General features: G+C 37.0%; 2 protein-coding genes across 2 annotated transcripts in view; one reads left to right on the forward strand and one right to left on the reverse strand.

The window, feature by feature from the left end:
* Positions 1 to 26425, forward strand: part of LOC127432784 (14-3-3 protein gamma-like) — a 678408-nt gene that overhangs the window by 230787 nt on the left and 421196 nt on the right. The window lies entirely within an intron of this gene.
* The window catches only part of LOC127432732 (protein unc-13 homolog B-like), a 145201-nt gene that overhangs the window by 109370 nt on the left and 9406 nt on the right, over positions 1 to 26425 (reverse strand). The window contains exons 2-3 of the mRNA XM_051684109.1: positions 26113 to 26142; positions 9883 to 9982 (exon numbers count right to left, since the gene is read on the reverse strand). Of these exons, the coding sequence (XP_051540069.1) occupies positions 9883 to 9982; positions 26113 to 26142 (130 nt within the window). The remainder of the gene's footprint in view (positions 1 to 9882; positions 9983 to 26112; positions 26143 to 26425) is intronic.

Raw genomic sequence — 26425 nt, forward strand, 5'->3', positions numbered from 1 at the left:
TGGGCAGAACTGAAAAAGCATGTGTGAGCAAGGAGGCCTACAAACCTGACTCGGTTACACCAGTTCTGTCTGGAGGAATGGGCTACCCAAAACATTTGACCCAAGTTCAACAATTTAATGGCAATGCTACCAAATACTAACAAAGTGTATGTAAACTTCTGACCCACTGGGAATGTGATGAAAGAAAAAATAAATCATTGAATAAATCATTCTCTCAACTATTATTCTGATATTTCTCATTCTTAAAATAAAGTAGTGATACTAACTGACCTAAGACAGGGAATTTTTTCCTACGACTAAATGTCAGGAATTGTGAAAAACTGACTTTAAATGCATTTGGCTAAGGTGCATGGAAACTTCTGACTTCAACTGTACATTGCATGTTTTACATATTGTTCAAAGACAGCTTGAAGCCATTTTTGATAGTCACTAACTGAGGGTTGTGGTCTGATCAAATCGCAAGTATTAAACTTTGGCCAGTAACTCTTCCTGCACCGTTTGTGCTACAGACATGCATGGTACCTCAAATCATGTGGTTTGTTGAGGAGAGGTGTGTTATTACTTTTCTAAGTGATCTGACTTAAGATTTTTGCCTGGCAAATGATTAAAGTTCACCCAATTTGTTTTTTCTCATCATTTATTCACCCTCATGCTATCCCAGATGTGTATAACTTTCTTTCTTCTGCAGAAAACAAATGCAGATATTTAGAAGAATATTTCAATATTTCAAAGTGAATTGTGACCAAAACTTTGAATCTCCAAAAAGCACATAAATGCAGCATACAAGTAATCTTTATGACTCCAGTGGTTTAATCAATGTCTTTAGAAGCGATATGATATTTGTGGGTGAGAAACAGATCAATATTTAAGTCCTTTTTTACTATAAATCTTCACCTTTGACCAGCCACATCCAGTAGGTTGCGATGTGCATGAAGAATGCGAAAAGTAAAAAAAAACAAAAGACGAATTTGAAAGTGAAAGTTCTAACCCACATCTATTTCTAACCCACACATATAATTTCAGAAGACATGGACCTAACCAAGTATGGAATACTTTTATGCTGCATTTATGTGCCTTTTTTTCTTTTCTTTTTTTTTTTTTTTGGATCTTCAACGTTTTGGTCACCATTTACTTACATTGTATGGACCTACAGAGCTGAAATATTCTTCTAAAAATCTTCATTTGTGTTCTGCAAAAGATAGAAAGTCATACACATCTGGGATGGCATGAGGGGGTGAGTAAATGATTAGATAATTTTCATTTTTGGGTGAACTAATACCTTTATTAATAACCATAACTGAATACCTTTAAACATGTGAAACAATCCCTGACCCATATCTATGGACCAGAATATCATAAAGACCTGGGAACGGACTATTTTGAGCTAATAAGCAACTCAGAACACCTTAGCAACCAAACAGCAATGCCCTGGCAATCATTGTAGTAGTGAGTTTTGCACAGGCAAGCATCACTCATTTTCTTAAAATGTGACAATCAGGTTTCATATATACATATATATATATATATATATATATATATATATATATACACACACACACATACATACACACACACACACACACACACACACACACACACACACACATATACATATACAGTGCATCCGGAAAGTATTCACAGCGCTTCACTTTTTCCACATTTTGTTATGTTACAGCCTTATTCCAAATTGGATTAAATTCATTATTTTCCTCAAAATCCCACAAACAATACCCCATAATGACAACGTGAAAGAAGTTCGTTTGAAATCTTTGCAAATTTATTAAAAAAAAAAAATCACATAAGTATTCACAGCCTTTGCCATGACACTCAAAATTGAGCATCCTGTTTCCACTGATCATCCTTGAGATGTTTCTACAACTTGACTGGAGTTCAGTTGATTGGACATGATTTGGAAAGGCACACACCTGTCTATATAAGGTCCCACAGTTAACAGTGCATGTCAGAGCACAAACCAAGCCATGAAGTCAAAGGAATTGTCTGTAGACCTCTGAGACAGGATTGTATCAAGGCACAGATCTGGGGAAGGTACAGAAAAATTTCTGCAGCATTGAAGGTCCCAATGAGCACAGTGGCCTCCATCCGTAAATGGAAGAAGTTTGGAACCACCAGGACTCTTCCTAGAGCTGGCCGCCTGGCCAAACTGAGCGATCGGGGGAGAAGGGCCTTAGTCAGGGAGGTGACCAAGAACCCGATGGTCACTCTGACAGAGCTCCAGCGTTTCTCTGTGGAGAGAGGAGAAACTTCCCGAAGAACAACCATCCCTGCAGCTCTCCACCAATCAGGCCTGTATGGTAGAGTGGCCAGACGGAAGCCACTCCTCAGTAAAAGGCACATGACAGCCAGCCTGGAGTTTGCCAAAAGGCACCTGAAGGACTCTCAGACTGTGAGAAACAAAGATTGAACTCTTTGGCCTGAATGGCAAGCATCATGTCTGGAGGAAACCAGGCACCGCTCATCACCTGGCCAATACCATCCCTACAGTGAAGCATGGTGGTGGCAGCATCATGCTGTGGGGATGTTTTTCAGCGGCAGGAACTGGGAGACTAGTCAGGATCGAGGGAAAGATGAATGCAGCAATGTACAGAGACATCCTTGTTGAAAACCTGCTCCAGGGCGCTCTGGACCTCAGACTGGGGTGAAGATTCATCTTCCAACAGGACAACGACCCTAAGCACACAGCCAAGATAACAAAGGAGTGGCTACGGGACAACTCTGTGAATGTCCTTGAGTGGCCCAGCCAGAGCCCAGACTTGAACCCGATTGAACATCTCTGGAGAGATCTGAAAATGGCTGTGCACCGACGCTCCCCATCCAACTTGATGGAGCTTGAGAGGTCCTGCAAAGAAGAATGGGAGAAACTGCCCAAAAATAGGTGTGCCAAGCTTGTAGCATTGTACTCAAAAAGACTTGAGGCTGTAATTGGTGCCAAAAGTGCTTCAACAAAGTATTGAGCAAAGGCTGTGAATACTTATGTACATGTGATTTATGTTTTTTATTTTTTCATTTTTTATTTAATAAATTTGCAAAGATTTCAAACAAACTTCTTTCACATTGTCATTATGGGGTATTGTTTGTACAATTTTGATGAAAATAATGAATTTAATCAATTTTGGAATAAGGCTGTAACATAACAAAATGTGGAAAAAGTGAAGCGCTGCGAATACTTTCCGGATGCACTGTATATACATATATATATATATACACACACACACACACACACACACACACACACACACACACACACATATATATATATATATATATATATATATATATATATATATATATATATACACACACACACACACACACACACATATATATATATATATATATATATGTGTGTGTGTATATATATATATATATATATATATATATATATATATATATACACACACACACACACACACACACACACATATGTGTATATGTATACATGTGTGTATATACACACACACATTTAAACTGATCTCTAATTTATGTACATTCGAATATGAATATATATACAGGTGCATCTCAATAAATTAGAATGTCGTGGAAAAGTTCATTTATTTCAGTAATTCAACTCAAATTGTGAAACTCGTGTATTAAATAAATTCAATGCACACAGACTGAAGTAGTTTAAGTCTTTGGTTCTTTTAATTGTGATGATTTTGGCTCACATTTAACAAAAACCCACCAATTCACTATCTCAAAAAATTAGAATACATCATAAGACCAATAAAAAAAAATTTTTAGTGAATTGTTGGCCTTCTGGAAAGTATGTTCATTTACTGTATATGTACTCAATACTTGGTAGGGGCTCCTTTTGCTTTAATTACTGCCTCAATTCAGCATGGCATGGAGGTGATCAGTTTGTGGCACTGCTTTGGTGGTATGGAAGCCCAGGTTTCTTTGACAGTGGCCTTCAGCTCATCTGCATTTTTTGGTCTCTTGTTTCTCATTTTCCTCTTGACAATACCCCATAGATTCTCTATGGGGTTCAGGTCTGGTGAGTTTGCTGGCCAGTCAAGCACACCAACACCATGGTCATTTAACCAACTTTTGGTGCTTTTGGCAGTGTGGGCAGGTGCCAAATCCTGCTGGAAAATGAAATCATAAAAAGCTGGTCAGCAGAAGGAAGCATGAAGTGCTCCAAAATTTCTTGGTAAATGGGTGCAGTGACTTTGCTTTTCAAAAAACACAATGGACCAACACCAGCAGATGACATTGCACCCCAAATCATCACAGACTGTGGAAACTTAACACTGGACTTCAAGCAACTTGGGCTATGAGCTTCTCCACCCTTCCTTCAGACTCCAGGACCTTGGTTTCCAAATGAAATACAAAACTTGCTCTCATCTGAAAAGAGGACTTTGGACCACTGGGTAACAGTCCAGTTCTTCTTCTCCTTAGCCCAGGTAAGACACCTCTGACGTTGTCTGTGGTTCAAGAGTGGCTTAACAAGAGGAATACGACAACTGTAGCCAAATTCCTTGACAGGTCTGTGTGTGGTGGTTCTTGATGCCTTGACCCCGGCCTCAGTCCATTCCTTGTGAAGTTCACCCAAATTCTTGAATCGATTTTGCTGGACAATCATAAGGCTGCGGTTCTCTCGGTTGGTTGTGCATCTTTTACTTCAACACTTTTTCCTTCCACTCAACTTTCTGTTAACATGCTTGGATACAGCACTCTGTGAACAGCCAGCTTCTTTGGCAATTAATGTTTGTGGCTTACCCTCCTTGTGAAGGGTGTCAGTGATTGTCTTCTGGACAACTGTCAGATCAGCAGTCTTCCCCATGATTGTGTAGCCTAGTGAACCAAACTGAGAGACCATTTTGAAGGCTCAGGAAACCTTTGCAGGTGTTTTGAGTTGATTAGCTGATTGGCATGTCAAAATATTCTAATTTTTTGAGATAGTGAATTGGTGGGTTTTTGTTAAATGTGAGCCAAAATCATCACAATTAAAAGAGCCAAAGACTTAAACTACTTCAGTCTGTGTGCATTGAATATATTTAATAAATTCTTTTCCACGACATTCTAATTTATTGAGATGCACCTGTATATATATATATATATATATATATATATATATATATATATATATATATATATATATATATATACACACACACACATACACACACATCAATCAGACACATTAAAACCACCTGCCTAATATTGTGTAGGTCCCCCTCGTGCCACCAAAACAGCGCCAACCCGTGCCAATGCTATTCTCATCACAGTTGTACAGAGCAGTTATCCGAGTTACCGTAGACTTTGTCAGTTCGAACCAGTCTGGCCATTCTCTGTTGACCTCTCTCATCAACAAGGTGTTTCCGTCCACAGAACTGCCGCTCACTGGATGTTTTTTGTTTTGGCACCATTCTGAGTAAATTCTAGAGACTGTTGTGTGTGAAAATCCCAGGAGATCAGCAGCTACAGAAATATTCAAACCAGCCCATCTGGCATCAACAATCATGCCACGGTCCAAATCACTGAGATAAAATTTTTTCCCCATTCTGATGGTTGATGTGAACATTAACTGAAGCTCCTGACCTGTATCTGCATGATTATGCACTGCACTGCTGTCACACGATTGGCTGATTAGATAATCACATGGATGATATATACACACACACACACACACACACACACACACACACACACACACACACACACTGTATATATTCATATATTAATGTTCATCAACTAGATATCAGTTTAAATATTACATAATGCCTATTAATGACTGTTAAATTGATAATTTGTTGCAGAGTAATTATAAATTGCTGAAACATGCCATACAAGTTTGTCAGTGACACAAAAAAATAAAGTTCCTCATCCATAAAACAACTTCTGTGTAAATTGTTCATAAAACCATTCGATTTACACACAGCACAAATCAATTTACCATGAAATCTGTTCTGGTCGTGTTTTATGAATGAGGCCCAAAGTCAGTAAATCTCCAACGAAGACCAAGTGCAGAAATGTACATAGAAATGTTAGTATTTATGTTCAGATAGATAATGTTTGCAATTTTGAGATGGATTCACTATATGCACAATATTACTCTTCAAAGTAACTCTTTCTTCTTGAAACTTTTTAAGGCATGAAAGACTACATAATCAGTAATCAATACACAATCAAATCTGCTTATTGTCTACTCTTTCTTGTGGTCTGAGTCTGTTCCAGAGGGAGCAAACATAATTTGATTAACCTGGATGTGGCTTTTAAATGCCCTTCTGAAAGCAAAGACACACAAATGCTTGACTTGATTTAATGGTTCTGTTCATTTTCGAGGACATCTGACTTTCTGAAGTTCCATTAGGACAAGGAAGCATCAAGTCATTAATGGGAATGAAGAGAAGTTTTGTGTCCCTGTGAAGTCACCATGGCAATGGGAATCTCGACAATGAGGTCACCACTGACCAGTAATACTTCCTCAACCGAGGCCACTGAAAAAGTGAGTGAAAACTGTAGTGCTTTACCATTATGAATTAGAATTGATGCACTACAGATAATATCTTCCATTTCTTAACAAATTATGACTAATTGTCAAACTACAACATTTACATGGGCTTGAAGGGAAGAGTGCACTTTTAATTTGTTAACAAAAGAAATTTGTCAACTTGGTAGTACGACTGATCTTGAGTAACACATATTAAAATCTAGTATAACTGTTACAAAAGTAATAACAAAAGCATATAATAATTCATGGATACATGAGCTTGTGACGTGGAAAAGCTCTACAAGTGTGAAACATGGTGAACACGTAAGATTCAAGCTGTGGTGAGACAGTTTAGCCAACCACGTCACAGACATTATTCAAACAAAGGCACACATCCAGCACTTAAGAACACATGAATGTAACATGAACACTGGGTGGGAATCTAAATAAACAGATATTAATCTTTGAGAAACAAATGAGCGCCAAGGCACACGGAGCCGATTTCATTTCCAGGAACAAGCCACCTGTGCTTTGCATAGAAAAAAAACATTCTTGGAAATTTGGCATGACATTTGGGGGTGAGAGCCATGAAATCCTGTGGTACACAATAACAACAGAAGCAGCGGCATGAGAAATGACGGTAGATCACCGGTGTGTTTGAGGCTGGCTACTTCTACCACTTGTTGATGCTTTGTGTCTGCAAGTTGCATATCATGTGACTTCAGTTGTGCTTTTTCTGTAGGGCAACAGCAGGAGGAAAATTCCTCTGTCCACAAACTGAGTCCAAGTGTATTTGTGTGTCATTTGTTTAAGATGGTAACATATAACCACCAAACATATTTGGAATTATGAGACTGCTAAAATAAAGAGATGCAAAAATAAGAGGAATTTAAAAATGACCAAAAAAACAAAAACAAAATTGCACTTTTTAATGCAATAATCTGATGAAAGTAACATTCTTCATCTCTGCAAGTTAATAAAGAGAATTTAGCCATTTCATTAGTTTGGTTACTTTCTAAGGTAATCTGCTCCCAGTGTTATTAGTCAACGAAATTACAGACGAAAATGCTCATTGACAAAGTTTTTTTCCGATTTAGTCAACAATAAAGAATAGAGATGAAAAAGATGCATTATCATGACAATTAACCGATTTTAATTTAAATATACTGTTGACAAAAATATGACGAGGGAAAATAATACTATAAGATATTAACAGCGCACAACAGAAAAAGAAACATCTAGAGAAACATCTGTTTTTAAAAAGAAAAAATATCTAGAAAGAATTCATTCATCTAATCCAATAATTTAGTATGTTGGGTATTTCAGCAAACAGAAAGAGCTGAACACTGGCCTAAATGAAACACTTTACAAACTGGTTAATTAATTCACTCAAACGCATCTTTTTTATACATGAGATTGATCATAATATTCACATATACTATATATACATATATACATATATATATATATATATATATATATATATAAAAAACATATACAGATTGTAATATAACAACTCGCATCTGCACAGACAATGAAGTGAATGAACAGGTGAACTTAAAAGGTTAGTTCACCCAAAAATAAAAATTCTCTCATGATTTACTTACCTTCAAGCCATACCAGATGTGTATGACCTTCCTTCTTCAGCAGAACTGAAGTGAAGATTTTTATTAGCAGATTTCAACTCAGTTTGTCCATACAATGCCTGTAAATGCATGCCATCTGTCTGCTGGCTGTTTGACGGTCCAAAAGGCATATTTAGCATAAAAGTAATCCAAATGACTCCAGTCAATCAATTAATGTCTTCTGAAGCAAATCGATAGGTTTGTGTAAAAAACAGATAATTAAAACTTTTTAAAAATTCACTTCCTGCCAGCAGTTGATGCATCAGTGACATAAGCGCAATTGTGCGTTCATGCAAGAAGTCGGAAGCGCACGCTTTGTACACAACAGAGGAACGAACGTCAGGTGAGAGTTAGGTCATTTCAAACAGAAATACAGCGCTGGGCGGAAGCAACGATTTAAAGTTAAAAATGCTTTATCGCTTTGTTTCTTACACCAACCTATCGGTTTGCTTCAGAAAGACATTAATTGATCAACTGGAGTTGTGTGGATTACTTTTATGCTGCCTAAATATGACTTTTGGACCGTCAAACAGCCAGCAGACCCATTTACAGGCATTGCATCGACAAACTGAGCTGAAATGTGCTTATAAAAATCTTCATTTCGGTTCTGCTGAAAGAAAGTCTTACATATCTGGGATAGTTTGAAGGTAAGTAAATCATAAGAGAATTTCCATTTTTGTGTGAACCAACCCTTTAATCTAAGTTACATGCTAGTCAGAATATGTGTAACTTGCATTGTGAATAATTGGTTTCTGTTAAAAAACAAAACAAATAAAAAACAAGCTACACGCAACGCAATATCCTACACTGCTAAAACAGAAAATTATTAACCTCTGAAGCCTCTAAAGCATGAAGAATTCAGAATATATTAACTTCTAAAAAGTTGCAAATACTTTAGTATATTCATTATATTCTATTATTTCAGGAGTTCAGTTTTTCACAATGAAGACTGTTGTATTTTGTTGGATCTTTTATATGTTTAATACATGCTTGAATTTATTAATATTGATTAATAATTTCACTATGCAGTTAATGGTAAAATGAACACGTATTTTAATTTAAGAACATTTTTGATTACTTTTGTAAGATAAACAATTGTGGAACTGTTTTCGGTATTTCCCCATGCAATCTGTTTTAGTATTTATTTTATTTTTTCAAATTCCGTTTTATTTCATTTTTTTTTTACGTTTTCCATTTAATATTTTTATGTGAATTCCATATTCAACAGTTTAATTCAATTCTGTCATCGAAATGGTGTCTAATAAAATTTATTTTCTACAACACTTTGCATTATTTTTATAAAATGAAGTTTTTTTATACAGATCCTCACAGCACAATCCAAAATACAATGTTGGAGTTACTTCCATCAACAACAACAACAAAAATGTTTTGCACAACAGATACTCCTTAAATTAAAATATTGCTTGATACACATAATCCCATGTTTTATGGTTAATTCCATTTTTATGCCTGGATTCTGCAATTTTGTCAGTGTTTTCTGCATCGCTGTAATCATAAGGCCCTAGTTGGGTCACCACTTAATCTGGGTCCTGAAGCAAAACCTGAAGCAGTTGAGAAACGCTGCTTAAAGAAACCTACATGGTCTAGTTGTGGAACGTGACACACTGACAGCCTGATTATCAGGGTTGTTATCTGGGCTGCAGAGAGAAGCTCATTAGTTTGCCAACAAAAGCTTTACAAGCAGAGTGTGTGTGTGTGTGTGTGGTTGCCAGGTGAGATATGTACCTCTGCTGGCACTGAAAACTCGACAAAGTGGAAAACTTAGGGAAATCTCCTTTAACTTACAACATGAAGTCCTGCTCCCAGCATGGCTGGTCTCCCCGCACGGTGATGGTCGTGCTCTTCACATTTTGCACCTTCAGAGTCACATAGGCATTGAATTTGTCTAGAAGTAAAGGAGAAAAGACATTTTCATTTGTGGTATTTGCTAAGACAAGCTATAGTTAAAGTGATAGTTCACCCAAAAATGAAAATTCTCTCATTATTTACTCACCCTCATGATATTCCATTTGTGTATGACTTTCTTTATTCACCAGAACACATCTTAAGAAAAATATCTTGGCTCAGTAGGTCCTTCAAATTCAAGTGAATGGAGATTTCTCTTTTGAAGCTCCGAAAGAAATCACAGACAGTCAGCATAAATGTCATCGATACAACTCCAGCTGTTAAATTGATGTCTTCTAAAGCGACACGATCACTTTTGATGCAAAAAGATAAATATTTAAGTGCTTTTTTGTACACTAAATCATGCTTCCGGTCAGCAGCGGTTAGCGCATGTGATGTAATCGCATTGGCATTTGAAACATGCGAGAACTGACACACATGAGTCACAGCCGGAAGAGCGCTGTACAGTAGCTTGGTTGGTTTTGGTTTAAGTCTGTATTGATCAGTTTCTTTACTTTTGTTTGTTTATCCTGGATGTCTCAACCGAGTGGAGAATGTGAGATTACGTCTGTATCATGGCAACACGAATACATCACACAAGAGACCACTTGGACTCCACCCTCTCCTGAAGCAATGGATTATAGTTAAAAAAGTACTTCAATATTGATATTTTTTCAAACCAAAAGTGATTGTATCACTTTAGAAGACATTAAATTAACCACTGGAGTCGTATGGATGACGTTTATGCTGACTGTGATTTTTGGAGCTTCAAAAGAGAAATCTCCATTCACTTCATTTCGCATTTTAAGGACCTAATGAGCCAAGATATTTTTCTAGTTTTCTTCAAATGCGTTCTGGTGAAAAAAGAAAGTCATACACACCTGGAATATCATGAGGGTGAGTAAATAATGAGAGAATTTTCATTATTGGTGAACTATACCTTTAATTGCTATTAACATAGCTCATACAGTACTGTACAAAAGTCTTAGGCACATAAGATGTTTCACAAAAGCATTTGTCTTAAGGTTATTTATTTTTTCAGCTTTAGTGTGTCAATAGGAAATATACATTTTAGACTCCCAAACATTTATTTTGCAAATAGAATAGAACAGAAGTACAGGGAGCCCTGCAACAGATGGCATTGGCCTCACAGACTCCCCCACTGAATATTGAGTCAGTCTGAGATTACAAGAAGAGACAGAAGCAATTGAGAAAGCCGAAATAGATCGAAGAACTGTGGTGAATTCTCCAAGAAGCTTGGAATATCCTATCTGCCAACAGCCAAAAACAAGTGTGTCCAGGTGTACCTAGGAAAATTGGTGCTGTTTTAAAGGCAAAGGTGGTCACACTAAATACTGATTTAGCTTTTTTATGTTTACTGGACTTTATATGATGTTAATTGATAAATGAAAACTATTTATGGCATTATTTTTGAAGACATCCTCACTATGCAACATTTTTCCCAAGTGCCTAAAAATTTTGCACAGTACTGTACATTTGAGCAAACTTCAAACCTTAAAGAGCATCTATTTTGGTTTTTAAACGTGCCTAATTTAGTTTTAAAGGTCTCATACAATAGATTTACATGCATCCAATGTCAAAAAACACTTTAATTTGCTCAATTTAAATTTCAGCATTACCCTTTTTCCCCCCAGTGTCAAAAAAGACTCGTTCAATGATCCGTTCTAAATTATTCATTCTAAACTCCTCCTTTCAGAAAGCCTACTCTGCTCTGATTGGTCAGATGTCCCAGTCTGTTGTGATTGGTCTACCGCTTAGTGTAGTGTTTGAGGGCGGGTCAAAGCTGTTCGCGAGCAGCCAATTTACGTAGGTTAGTACAGGAAGTAAGTCTGGAATTACTAACGACTCGTTTCAGGTGTTCAGAATCGGTTCTTTCTTTTGGGAGTCAATAACTCCATTTGTCGTGCACTTTGATTTTTGAAACTTTGCAGACTTTTTTACATTCACAAACAGCTATATAACACTACATGAAAGGTAATATATGAAAAACCATAATAGGTGCTCTTTAAGTATTTAAGACCCTGATTATATCAACACTAATGAGTTTTGTGGCTTTTATGTCTATTTGCTTTGAAGCCATCTATATGATAGTGTTCTGTAGTCAGAAAATTGTACTTTTAGCAGATAAACACATATAAAATGTAGTATTTTCTCTTCAGGGAAAATAGACCAAAAACACTGATTACTCAACTTGCACTGAGTGGTATATATACACATTTTGTCCAAAAAATTAGAATGTGACATGAGCTTCAGCACATTTGCTATTTAAAAAAAGAGACAAGCCCATTGTTTTGTCCCACTCCAAATTTCTGTTTCAATAGAAAATACAATGTAAGTCAACACAGGAAAGAGAACTGTGCTTGTCATTTTATGGAGTCATACTTTGGCAGTCAAACCTCAAACCTCACATCAATGATACCTCAAAATATGTAGCTTGTTATGTAGAGGTGTGATATTAATTTTCTAAGTGATTTGATTATTTTTATTATTTTTATTTGCCTGGCTGATGATAAAACTGGTAGAAAAAATCCCACTATAGCAAAATTACACTAATGAATTTGTGTTGGTCAAATACTAACATGGGTTTGTGGAATGTCTGGGAATCCCAGAGCACATGTGGCTGGACTGTGACTAAATAAAGCCTGAGCAATAATGCTGTGAACGAGAGTAAAGATTAGTGTGATTCCCCACCCCCAACAGTAATGAGAGAGACAAACCTCCATAATCTCACATGAGATCGCACAACAGAGGATAAAAGCATCAGTTTTTGTGAATTAATGACATAAGAATGATTCATACTGCAGTTACATGGAATAAGACATTGTCTGAAAGGCTGTACACAAACTTGATGGTTTAATAATAATTAAGCTAAGGCAAGCATCAATGTCACTAATGCTCATTCTTGCGGTTGGAAGCGTAACTTGTCCCCACTTTGTTTGTGCTACGGACATGAATGATAACTCAAATCGTGTGGTTTGTTTAGGAGAGGTGTGCCATTACTTTCGAAGTGATCAGATTTAGGATTTTCACGTGATGGATGATAAAAGAGGCCTGAGACATATCTAGAGACCACAGTATTACAGACACTTGGTGGTGGACTCTTTGGAATTGTTTTTAAATCAAGATGTTAAGCAACCTGATTTTGATGGTCCTTTTGGTACACACGTTTATGCAAAAACACACACGTACACACCAGTATCAAATTGCAGAAGGATTACTGAGACAGTGACATAACCAACACTTTTAATTTCCTGCTCTGCCAGAGATAAGAGGCCGGCCAACACGTGCCCCATGATGCACTAAGCCAGCGTGCCGCCCACTGGTCCATAGTGTATCCCTCCACCACCCCATCCCGCACCAGAGCATCAGCATATAAACATTCACAGAGCAAACACTACCATCATCACACATATGCAAGCAGCCACTGTAAAAATCGAGAGAGAGAGAGAGAGAGACAGAGAGAGAGAGAGAGAAAAACATGTGCCCATGAGCGCATTAAATGCAAAAATTGATTGACTGTCACGATTGGATGACCGTCACACCACTTTTGAAGCCATTGTAAAATGCAGATAAACACATGCCTCTCATTGCACATTTTATATTAACCTGTCCCTTTCATACCCTGTATCTATTCAGTGGACATCACTATTTTTTTTTGTGTTTTTTTTTGTCATTTGGTGCCACCCAAATCACAAGCAATTTTAGATTAGATGCTAAGTCAAACTATGAGTCTCATATCACACACTGTTACTTTCTAAACAAAATATCTTTCTTTGAAATGAAGTATGTTGGCATGTGACACAATTTTTGTATCTCTGGAACATAACTGGGGTCTGAAAGGGTGCCAAGTTAACAAGCCAAGTTACTACACTGCAGGTCACTTTGATGAATTTAATATTTCTAAAGTAACAGAAACAAATCAATAATTATACAAAGTAAAAATAATCAAAGTATCACTTTTAAAAATAACATTTCACTTTTTCTTAACTAGATGCACGATTTGAGGTATCATTCTTGTCCTGTACAAATAGTGTGGGATGAGTTACGCACCACAAGGTTTTTTAGAAACCCCTAAACTCTTAAGCATGAGCAGCTCTATAGTGATATTGATGCTCGTCTTAGTGAGCACCAGTAATTACATATTGCAAAACAAAGTAAATACTATTTAAATTAATTGTTTATGGCAGAGCAATATAAGTTCACTTTTCAACATAAAGTGAAAAGATTTTACTTTTGTTATGACTATGGCTGTCAATCGATTAAAATTTTAAAATCAAACTAATTACATGATATGTCGATTAACTAATCGAATTAAATCGCATATAAAAATATTTGCTGAGAAAGCCCCCTCAAATAACAATAACTCCATATTTAATTATTTTATAATAATAAATTGTTATATTTAAATTATAAATTTAAATGCATATTATCAAAATAATTCAGATAATTAAAATGCATAACATTATTGTGGACTAATAAGCCAATGCAAAAACTGGCTTTAGAAGGCAATAAATTGTTTATTTCCATATTATTGAACATAAGCCTATCATTGGCCTACAGTCAACAGCAGTCCATCTTGCAATTAAATTCATCAATCTGTCCAAGATTTACTGTATTATAATGGCTGTTCTAAGGACGCGTCAATGTACACATGGATCAGGCGGACGCTTTTAGAGCATATCACTTTGGTTGCATCATGTCATAAACACAGCATTTTTAGGACACCGTGTCAAGTTAAACGTAGTTTGAAATGTAGAAAAACATGTCTGGATATCAGAATTGCACTCTGTACAGCTGTTTAAACGCTAGTACACGTTATCTTGTGCTGTTGCTACAGTCAAGCAAGACGAGTTTGTGTGCGTTGCCTATATGGCTGGAGTTTCGCTTATATATACAGGTGCATCTCAATAAATTAGAATGTCGTGGAAAAGTTCATTTATTTCAGTAATTCAACTCAAATTGTGAAACTCGTGTATTAAATAAATTCAATGCACACAGACTGAAGCAGTTTAAGTCTTTGGTTCTTTTAATTGTGATGATTTTAGCTCACATTTAACAAAAACCCACCAATTCACTATCTCAAAAAATTAGAATACATCATAAGACCAATAAAAAAAACATTTTTAGTGAATTGTTGGCCTTCTGGAAAGTACGTTCATTTACTGTATATGTACTCAATACTTGGTAGGGGCTTCTTTTGCTTTAATTACTGCCTCAATTCAGCGTGGCATGGAGGTGATCAGTTTGTGGCACTGCTGAGGTGGTATGGAAGCCCAGGTTTCTTTGACAGTGGCCTTCAGCTCATCTGCATTTTTTGGTCTCTTGTTTCTCATTTTCCTCTTGACAATACCCCATAGATTCTCTATGGGGTTCAGGTCTGGTGAGTTTGCTGGCCAGTCAAGCACACCAACACCATGGTCATTTAACCAACTTTTGGTGCTTTTGGCAGTGTGGGCAGGTGCCAAATCCTGCTGGAAAATGAAATCAGCATCTTTAAAAAGCTGGTCAGCAGAAGGAAGCATGAAGTGCTCCAAAATTTCTTGGTAAACGGGTGCAGTGACTTTGCTTTTCAAAAAACACAATGGACCAACACCAGCAGATGACATTGCACCTCAAATCATCACAGACTGTGGAAACTTAACACTGGACTTCAAGCAACTTGGGCTATGAGCTTCTCCACCCTTCCTTCAGACTCTAGGACCTTGGTTTCCAAATGAAATACAAAGCTTGCTCTCATCTGAAAAGAGGACTTTGGAACAATGGGCAACAGTCCAGTTCTTCTTCTCCTTAGCCCAGGTAAGACGCCTCTGATGTTGTCTGTGGTTCAGGAGTGGCTTAACAAGAGGAATACTGTAGCCAAATTCCTTGACATGTCTGTGTGTGGTGGCTCTTGATGCCTTGACCCCAGCCTCAGTCCATTGCTTGTGAAGTTCACCCAAATTCTTGAATTGATTTTGCTCGACAATCATAAGGCTGCGGTTCTCTCGGTTGGTTGTGCATCTTTTTCTTCAACACTTTTTCCTTCCACTCAACTTTCTGTTAACATGCTTGGATACAGCACTCTGTGAACAGCCAGCTTCTTTGGCAATGAATGTTTGTGGCTTACCCTCCTTGTGAAGGGTTTTGTCTTCTGGACAACTGTCAGATCAGCAGTCTTCCCCATGATTGTGTAGCCTAGTGAACCAAACTGAGAGACCATTTTGAAGGCTCAGGAAACCTTTGCAGGTGTTTTGAGTTGATTAGCTGATTGGCATGTCACCATATTCTAATTTTTTGAGATAGTGAATTGGTGGGTTTTTGTTAAATGTGAGCCAAAATCATCACAATTAAAAGAACCAAAGACTTAAACTACTTCAGTCTGTGTGCATTGAATTTATTTAATACACGAGTTTCACAATTTGAGCTGAGTTACTGAAATAAATGAACTTTTCCACGACATTCTAATTTATTGAGATGCACCTGTATATATATATATATATATATATATATATATATATATATATATATATAGTCTTATTGTGTATTCTATATATACTTTATTTTCTATTCAATTTTTATTTTTATTCTATTTTTCGAATATATATATATATATTTAAACATCTGCATGCATGACTAACACTACAGCTGAAGAATAAAGTTAAACAGCCTTACTGTTCATCTCTGCTTGGAAGTCGTGACAGATGCAGATAATCGCACGTGCTCAATCGCTCTCTCTCTCAAACTCACACACACATCTAAGAAATATCACACTCTCAGTCTTGCTGTGTGTCCCTACATCACGGCTGTGATTACCTGCAGCCAAATAACAGATGTTATTAACAGTGATGATATACACTTGCGGCCAAAAGTTTGGAATAATGTACAGAAAACTGGTGTTTTAATTCACCAAAGTGACATTTAACTAATCACAAAGTATAGTCAGGACATTACTGATGTAAAAGGACATTACAGCACCATGACTATTTGAAAAAAGAAACTTTTGATCAAATCAAGACAGGCCCCATTTGCTCCAGTTAGGGGTCGCCACATCCGCATATTTGACTTGGCACAGGTTTTATGCCAGATGCCCTTCTTGACGCAACACCCAGTGGCTGGGGGACACTCACTCACACCTATGGGGCAATTTAGAGTCTCCAATTCACTTAACCTGCATGTTTGTGGACTTGTGGGGTAAACCAGAGCACCCGGAGGAAACCCACATGAACACGGGGAGAACATACAAACTCCACACAGAAAGGCCCAGTTGAGAGCCGGGGCTCAGTGATGCGACAGTGCTAACCACTGAGCCACCGTGCCGCCCTAATTAATTACACAAAATTAACGTGTTAAATCGACAGCCCTAGTTATAACCAAAATAAATACTCATGAGAACAGTGGAAAGGATGTCAGCTGTTAAAACAGATCTGATAAACTTTCATTTCACAGTGCAATGTCTGTTTCCTTGTTTCAAAGGTTTCCTCAGAGACGTAAGGAACTGGGCTTCTCCATGACAACAAAAATCAACATGAACCAGTTTAAATGAGACACAGAGAGGCAAAAGCACTATCCAAGTCATTCACAAAGATAAGACACCGGTTTGTACGGGCAGGTGCTTTTCCTGCTTAGTATTGAAGTCAACATGAAATCAACATAGGGTCTATCAACTTCCTTAATACACTTTCCTGGTCTTATTGTGAAGGATTCATCTGTGCATGTCATTGCAAAGGAAAAAAAACTTGTCTTCGTAATATTTTAGCAAAATGTAGCAACTTGCTCTGCCTCAGAAATGACTTTCCTTTTCGGCTGACGTCACTAAGACCACTTATTTTTCAACCCCTCCCCTCCAACAACCTGACTCCATTCTATAATGTAACTCCCATTTTCATAATCCAGTCAATTCCCAATGGATAAAATCAAGTTCGGTCTTACATTTCCTCATTTTGAATATTCAGTTTCACTAAGAAATACACGTAAATGCACGAAATACATAAAATACATGTAATTTCTGGTACCTGGGCCTCTGTTGTGTAAAACAATTCTAAACGCATATACAGAAAACACCTCAATCAAAACAACAAAAATATTCCATAAATCAGATTACATGGCAAAGATGAAATATTGCACAACAAAGTAAATGCCAACCATGAGCAAAATCAATTGCTTATGGCCAAGTAATCTAATGGCACTTTTCCACTGCATGTTACGGTTTGACTCGACTCTGCTTGCTTTACTTTTCTGAGCTTGCTTTTCCACTGCAGTTTAGTGCCGCCTCAACGTGGGTGGGATTATAGGCTGATCGTCATAGCTTTGCCGCCTCTACTGCCATGACATCATCTTAAACGCGACACAAACATTACTGACCATAAACAATAACATGACCGCTAGCTGTTAGCTACTAGCTCATTGTGCTGCATAAAGCAGTTGTTGCATGGTGATTTTACACAAGTGTAACAGTTAAATTGGCCTGGTTGTTTTAGAAGCAAGCTTTCCAGTAGGTGGTCAACTAAATAAAGTGAAGCTTTCAAGCAGGATATAGAGTTAACGTAACAAAACGTACCATCCTCCATCGTGGACTACAACAACGCCGAGTCCAGGGCACTCTCCCTCCCATTGGTCTACTGCCATAGATAGCGTCCATTTGGTCTAACCACTTCCACTTTCTTCTGTTTGAACCACTCTGGCTGTTGTGTTCCTTCATGGTTCTGTAGTCACTTTTAAGTTTTTTTTTTATTTTACTTTTCCCTACACTGTTGGTAGGTTCAGTGGTAGCCGTGTGCGGCCAACAGCTGAGACACTTCCTGAAAGACTTTTTAGTTTCGTTCATCGTTAACGAGAGGAACATCTGCACCTCATTTATTGACCACGGTGTGGTTTTGCGCACAGCCATTTCATTTTACAATTCGAAAGTCACGTGAACAAATGATATTGCTGTCACTGTTGCTAACTTTAAAACTAGCGGGTTGATGTCCCGTGTCGCAAATCCAGTTACGCTGGTAGTGACGATTCTCTCTGACCAATCAGTGATCTGCAGGGTTTTGACGTCACATTTAGTATCGGCTCGGCTCGCTTGGAACCTCGACCGAGGTGGTACTAAAAAAAAACTACCAAGTACTATCCACAGTGGAAAACCCCCAAAAAGTGAGCAGAGTCGTGTTGAGCTGTATCGTGCAGTGGAAAAGCCTCTTAAAATTACAAAGAGGGAAGACTTTATTTTGGCCATGATAATGCCTTTAATTGAAAAAGTGGTGAAATGGCTTTGAAATCCATTTTTAACTTTGGCAATCATGGTACAGAGCCAATGCAGGTGGAGAGTGGAGTTGACTAAGAAATTATATGAAATAGGTGTCTCGAGAGATGCAAGAAAGCGTCTTTCACCTGGGTGGATGATCAGAGAGACACTTTCAATTCATCCACCAATTAAAGATTCAGCATGTGTCTTGATTATCCATTATGTAATGCAGCGTAGGAGAAAGTGAGGTGGGGGAGGCTACAGACCAGAGGCCATCCTAGATGAGTGAAGCTGCCTTGTGTTGCCAGACTTTCTCTATAGGCATTAAGGCTGGTCCAGTTTGCAGCTTATTCTGGCCAAGAACTGCTCACTTAGACAAGAAAGGTCCTTCTGAATGGCTTGAAAAGTGACCATCCACAATTTGTTTGTTTTACATAGCTTTCAGTAGGACTGAGTAAAAATATTGATTTTCTAATGCATTGCAATTGTCATTTGAACAATCTCGATATCGATTCTAAAATCCCATGATCGATCTTTTACTATATGCGCAACTCTGTACAATGTGAGTAAATCACTCACATGAGACCAAATTTCACGCAATGCGGCTAAAAATGTCTGTGATTAGCCACTGGCTGGTAAATGTTCAGATTTCACTAAACCAGTGATAAAGTAGTACAGTGGTGAAAAAGTTCAGCATCCTTTCACTGTGTGTTGGGAGTAAAAGTTTTGTTTGACTCAATCCGTATAATGTGTGTGCAAAGACTGAATAATGTCTTTGTTTTTATTGTCAATTGTTGATCAAAAACAAAAAAATAAATATTTTAAATTTAGTCATGAATAGCACGGATGAGGAAAAAGAAGCCATGAGAGTGCTCCTTCGTTAATATGCTCTCATTTACAGATGCTCTTTATTGAACTGCCAGTTTTCTTAAAGGGACAGTACCGATTTTAGCACATCTTCTATAAATCAATGTAAATATTTATTTTTTGTTTAATACATAATTTATACTATTTACATATAACAAAATATATGCAACATAATCATGTTTATTAATAGAATACATGGATATGTACATTTAAAAAAAAGGGGCCCAAAATGATGAAAAACAAATAGAATATAATAAGTAAAATTTATATTTCCATAATGTACCTAGTTAGAAGGTCCCCTAGATAATTAACAGCATTAGCTGGTAGAGAATTTCTTTCATATGTAAGCAAAATAATGGACATGGACTACTGAAATGTACCCATATGAATTTGAATCGCTATTGAATCAAAACTGTAATTGAATCGAATGCTTTAAAATCAGAAATTGAATCAGGAAATGTGTATCAATACCCAGCCCTAGCTTTTAGTGACTTATCTGAATATTTTAGGATTATCGTAAGTCCATTCCAGTGATTTCTAAACTGGGTGCTACCAGGACTGGATAGGGGTGCTGAGAAATGTCTGCTTAGTTTAATATTTTGTTAACCACCAGTTAAAAGTACCGGCAGTACCGAGTACTGACTCAATTCTGTACCCATGCACTGTTTGTCTACAGGTGTAAGCTTTTTAAACGCTCACATGCGTATGTGCACATACTCTCTATAGGGTGCTCATTTCTGTGGTGAATGCAGCTGCACTTGTGAACATTTAAATGCGCTTCTTGATGCCATATGAATGTAAACACAGACGTTGTATTATGTATTACGGGAGTGTTAACAGACGGGACAAAGATCTGCGCCATCTTGACGCCATATTAATGTAAGCCATGTATAATGTATTAATCAGGACAAAAATCTTATATCAAAATATCAGATCTGTGCGATGTGTAAATGCAGCCTAATAGACATGCTGCAGCTGTTATAAGACTATCGTTAATATTAAATCAAACAACAATATTGACAAGAAAAAGAGAAAAGCACTCAGCCCAATAAATTTCAATAACAAGTCTGCTTTTCAGTCAAACTCTGTATTGAATCTTCATTAATGTATATCTAATAATCACACAGTAAATTTAAGTTGTTCTATTTTTCATTTAATTTTTCTATGTTTTTATATCACAATTTTTAAATGATTAATTGCTGCTCTTCCTAAAAAAAATTAAAGCACTGTTGACTCACTGTTTTATCACTCATTTAATTACTAGCTCTTGACTTGAAGGCAAGTTTAGGAGAAACACATGGCGGCTTCATTATTTTAATTTAATTTGCTGATATTTATATCAATATTAATATTTTAAAATAAAGGAGTGTTTTCAATCAACTAAATTATAATTTTTTTTCCAGTGTTTGGGGTGCCATGGGGAATAAAACACTATAAAGGGGTGCTGCAGTTTAAAAAAGTTTGGGAACCACTGGTCTATTCCACAAAAATAGACCTCAAAAGCACTTATTGTACGTTAACATTGTTTGATGTCAAACTACACAAAGAGAAGCATATTTGTAAGAACTTGTGAAGAGGGTGGTTTTACGGTTTCTTTCAGGTTGCGCAAACCATAAACCCTCATGACTGCACCACACGTCTTCATTCATTATTGACTCCATTTGAGTTTTCTGTTAAATTAGGCAGAAGTAGCATTCCATCGAGAGTTGACATTTCCGTTTCAGATTCCTGATGAATCTTGTATGCGGTACAGGATGGGTTTGCTTTGTCACAAGGAGTTTCTTGTTTGTGTATATCCGAGTTCACATTAGGGATTCTTGTATGTGCCCGGCATACTGTACATGTACCTGCAGTTTATACGTCAATGGAGAAACTCTGAAACACTAGTGGTAGGTTATGTTAATAACAATTTTTATTATGGAACGTATATTTACATCAGCATACTTTTCACTTTCATTATATGGAGAAGAGCAGCCATGATATTCTTTAAAAATTCACCTTTTGTGTTCCAGAAGAAAGTCTTCAGTTTTCATTTTGGGGGAACTATCCCTTTAAAAAGCCATGAAAACATGGGTTTAAAAATCTAGTAATGCAATTTAGAATATGGGTCAAACATTTAGAGGCAGGATCATTCTGGCTCTGACCAAACAGTATTAGTGGTTTCAGGGAGGTAAAACAAACACTCTCCATCAGTGGAACACAAAAGAGCCACCTGTCACCAGTAGACAGACGCCTGACAGGCATATTCTCATACCATTGTTGGCTTTTTTTACACAACAGGGTCAGTGACACAGTGTTGCTGTTTACTTAAGTGATAATACAGAGTTATCGGACATTGTTTCTACAGCTCTGTTGTTATGACAGTAAGTGTGATGTGAGTTAAGAGTACTTAAGAGATCCAGAGGGACAGAGACACCCACCAGTGTCTTGTACAATTAAAACAGTCCTTTTGGTTTTGTTAGACCACAGCTACTGTGGACAATTGTTTAGGGACAACACACTGAGAGTAATTTTTTTGTCTGAACGATTCTTATGTAAGTTCTAGCACTGAATTGACTGCAAAAATGTATGCAAGTGTTTTTTTTTTAACAAACAAAATAAATGTGTTCTGATTGTGATTAGTAGATAAGGCCAAATGAATCATTGTTATAAGACATTACTCTAATTTTTGTTTTTTTTCCACAAGTTATTTTGATGACCTGTCTTTCAGTGCTGGGAAACTTTATTTTGAAATATGATGCATTAAATTATTGAGTTACTCCTAATAAAAATAACTCATTCCATTGTATTGTAATTTTTATAGAAATCACTGCATTGGTTAGATTGAGTCACAGATACTATGAAATGTGAATTACTTTGCATCATGCATAAAAAACAAGTTAGACCAACAATATTCTTCCAAATGTTGTCTCAACTGGCCTAACGGAGTTGTCTGAATGAACAATTTCACACTGAACAATTTCCGAGTTCCCAGCATGCATTGCAACATGAATAAATTATGCAGTTAGTGTTAAAGGCTTATTTTTTGCTGTTTGCTGACTTTATTTATGCTGTTATTGTTGTTGGTTTTTTTTGGTGCCACTGTGAGGTTAGGAGATCATCTTTTAACAATGAGATTTGTTGATTTTCATCGTTATTGAGGTTGAGGTCTATTTGTCTCTGTCAAACAACTGTACATATTGTGAGAAATACCTTTCTTTAGAGGCAAAGTTTGCAGTTAACTTCATGTAAACATAATTTAAAACCACACACAAGATTGAAATTGTGACAAAATGAAAGTTCTCATATTTCAAATTGATATGTTGGCTAAACAAGAAATGAGTAGTTCTCTCAAAAAGAATTTTTGCATTTAGTGAACAAACATTAATTTTTGACTAAACAAAGCAATTTTACTGAGGACAATTATTAAGACAGTTGTTAAAAGAAATTAAAAATTGTACAATTGTTTTATTGGAACACTACTGTGCAGTAGTGACGGACCAACATATTGACCCGATTTTCTCTATTTTGATATTATTCACATCTTGCTATGTCAGGCTGGTTGGGATGTGCAATGAATTAATAGTGCCACATTGTTTACAATTTTCAGGGGAATCGCTCTAAAATTGCTTTACTTGGCTGTCTCCAAATATTCATCTGGGATAGGAGAAAGTATTTGCAATCTAATCTAATGCATAGTGCCGTTCTGGAAGAGAGAGAGCCTCATCTGCAGATGAGAATAAGTAGCAAACTGCCTTTTGATTTTGACTTGAGACATTTGATCATGAATCATGTGGCCTTTATAAAATATTAACCTATATTAGTAGATGTTAGTAGATTAGATGGTTACATCATTTTATTCTGCAAGCAACATCTCCTAGGTTTTTAATGTCTTTTTTATATTATTATGTCAGAAAACATTAAATGGCCCAAATATTTATATTGTTAGTCAGACTGTGCATTGGTATAGGACACTGCAAATTCAAGCAGTGCTTAAACATTTCTATCCAGAATTTTCATTTGAATATCAAACTGTTCAAATAGTGTGATTGAGACAGGACAACATTTTGTTCAAGAATCAAAATAAATAGGAAATTATGTCTTTTAATCATTTTGATCACAAGGATCAATAAGGATGGTGTTGATGGGTTGTCTTCAAAATCAATGCATCAGTGGCAGCTGGGGTAATTTCAAGACACAGATCTCAGTTTAACTCCGATCTATTTTGTATTGTGGTGTCTGTAATTTTGCACCTAAAAGCTTCTCAGACGATTACTTAGTGTAATTTCTAAGCTCAAAGCTGTGTTTTTGTTTATCACTAAAGTAAATGTAACTTGTCTCAATGTACGAGTACTCCATGTGCAGCAGTGTTTTTAAATTTCCAATACTGTCAGTCATGTGAATCACAGTTTCAATTATAGGCTCAATGATCATATAGAGAAGACTGGGTTCCAGGAGGGACAAACATTGATTGAAAGCCGAATGACCAAAGAACAAAAACACAATAAACAATAAATCAAGGACCCAAAATTACATGTTTATAGCTTTTTTTTAGATAAATATTGATCTTTGTTACATTTCAAATCAATGGTACAGGTACATGCCATAGAGTCCCAGAGAAGCATTGCTTCAATGGAATGTGTCTCCTCGAAATCCTGTGGATTAAAGTTGATGACATTAATTAAACAGCTTGATGGTTCTGTGTGGTATTTTACACTTTTTTTTAAACAAATATGTAATATGTATGTGTTTGAACACAAAATGAGAATTTAGACAGACTAGCCATAGTCACCATTCACTTTATTGTATGTGGTTAAATATGCAATGAAATTGAATGAGACTAACATAACGCCTGTCATCTCCATTTTGTGCATTACTGAAGACAAAAGTCAAACAGTTTGAAAAACATGAGGGTGAGTAAAGATGCCAGAATTTTTTGCCTGAACAATACCTTTAAGTTTTCTTTTCTGATCTAAAAGTTTGCACCACCAAAGCAAAACAATAGATTTACATTGTACTATAGGTTTAAAGCTTTACACCTCCCTGAAACTCAAGCCAACACCTGTACCATGCAAATAACAAGTGCAACACAATCTGTGATGTCCCAGTACAATCCAAGAGATGGTTCTGTTTCTGTGGATTTTAGCCTATAATTTCTCAGGATATTCCCGCACTAACATAAATCACCTTTCAGCCTAGGGACACAGTAACCGTGTTTATGGGCTCGGCGTGAAGACCATCAGTGGAGGGATTTGTATATAAGGAGAGTGCAGGGATTTGGGCTTAACCTACACTCAGAGAGATAGTGCGCTTGACAAGACCTGAAGAATGCAGAATCAATTATCAATCCAACCCCAAAACCTTCAATGAGAGGAATCAAGTGTAAGATTCAACCTAAGTGTCATGGTTATCATGCTGATATCATATTTCAGATGCATTTATGACATGAAATATGAACCGTTGAGTTGAAGGGTCCTGTAATAATATAGATCACAGTAACAAAAATTCAAATCTCAAAACAGTCAAAATACCACAAAACCAAAATTTACTTAGGATTTCCATGTCCCATTTAAAAGATCAGGAGAAGTGGGGCCTGGGTAGCTCAGTGGTAAAAGACGCTGGCTACCACCCCTGGAGCTCGCTAGTTCAAATCCCAGGGCGTGCTGAGTGACTCCAGCCAGGTCTCCTAAGCAACCAAATTGGCCCGGTTGCTAGGGAGGGTAGAGTCACATGGAGTAACCTCCTCGTGGTCGCTATAATGTGGTTTGTTCTCGGTGGGGCGTGCAGGGAGTTGAGCGTGGATGCCGCGGTGGATGGCGTGAAGCCTCCACATGCACTATGTCTCCGTGGCAACGCGCTCAACAAGCCACGTGATAAGATGCGCGGGTTGGCGGTCTCAGACACGGAGGCTGCTGGGATTCGTCCTCCGCCACCCGGATTGAGGCGAATCACTACGCGACCACGAGGACTTAAAAGCGCATAGGGAATTGGGCATTCCAAATTGAAAAAAAAAAAAAAAAAAAACCAATCTGGAGAACAAGTGAGAATGAGCTTACCTGAAGTTCCTTGGAGTTTGGCTTTCTTAACTGAAAAAAAAAAAACAAAAAACATTGATCAGGATGACAAAAGATCACAATTATTTCAGCTTTTGTGACATTATGTGTTATACACAGTGGAAAAAAATAGACTGATTAACACTGAGTTCTGGAATACTTCTGAATCAGTAACCAGCGATCTTTTGACTTTATCCAAGACGACCCTGAAAACATATTGCTGAATTACACATTCGTGTTTACTATAAATTCAAGATTTTTTTTCTGTGCAGGCATATGCATATATGTGAAGCATCACAACTGAGAAAAGCCTTTA

The sequence above is a fragment of the Myxocyprinus asiaticus genome, chromosome 42 (assembly GCF_019703515.2).
Source record: "Myxocyprinus asiaticus isolate MX2 ecotype Aquarium Trade chromosome 42, UBuf_Myxa_2, whole genome shotgun sequence".
In the NCBI taxonomy this organism is placed as follows: domain Eukaryota; kingdom Metazoa; phylum Chordata; class Actinopteri; order Cypriniformes; family Catostomidae; genus Myxocyprinus; species Myxocyprinus asiaticus.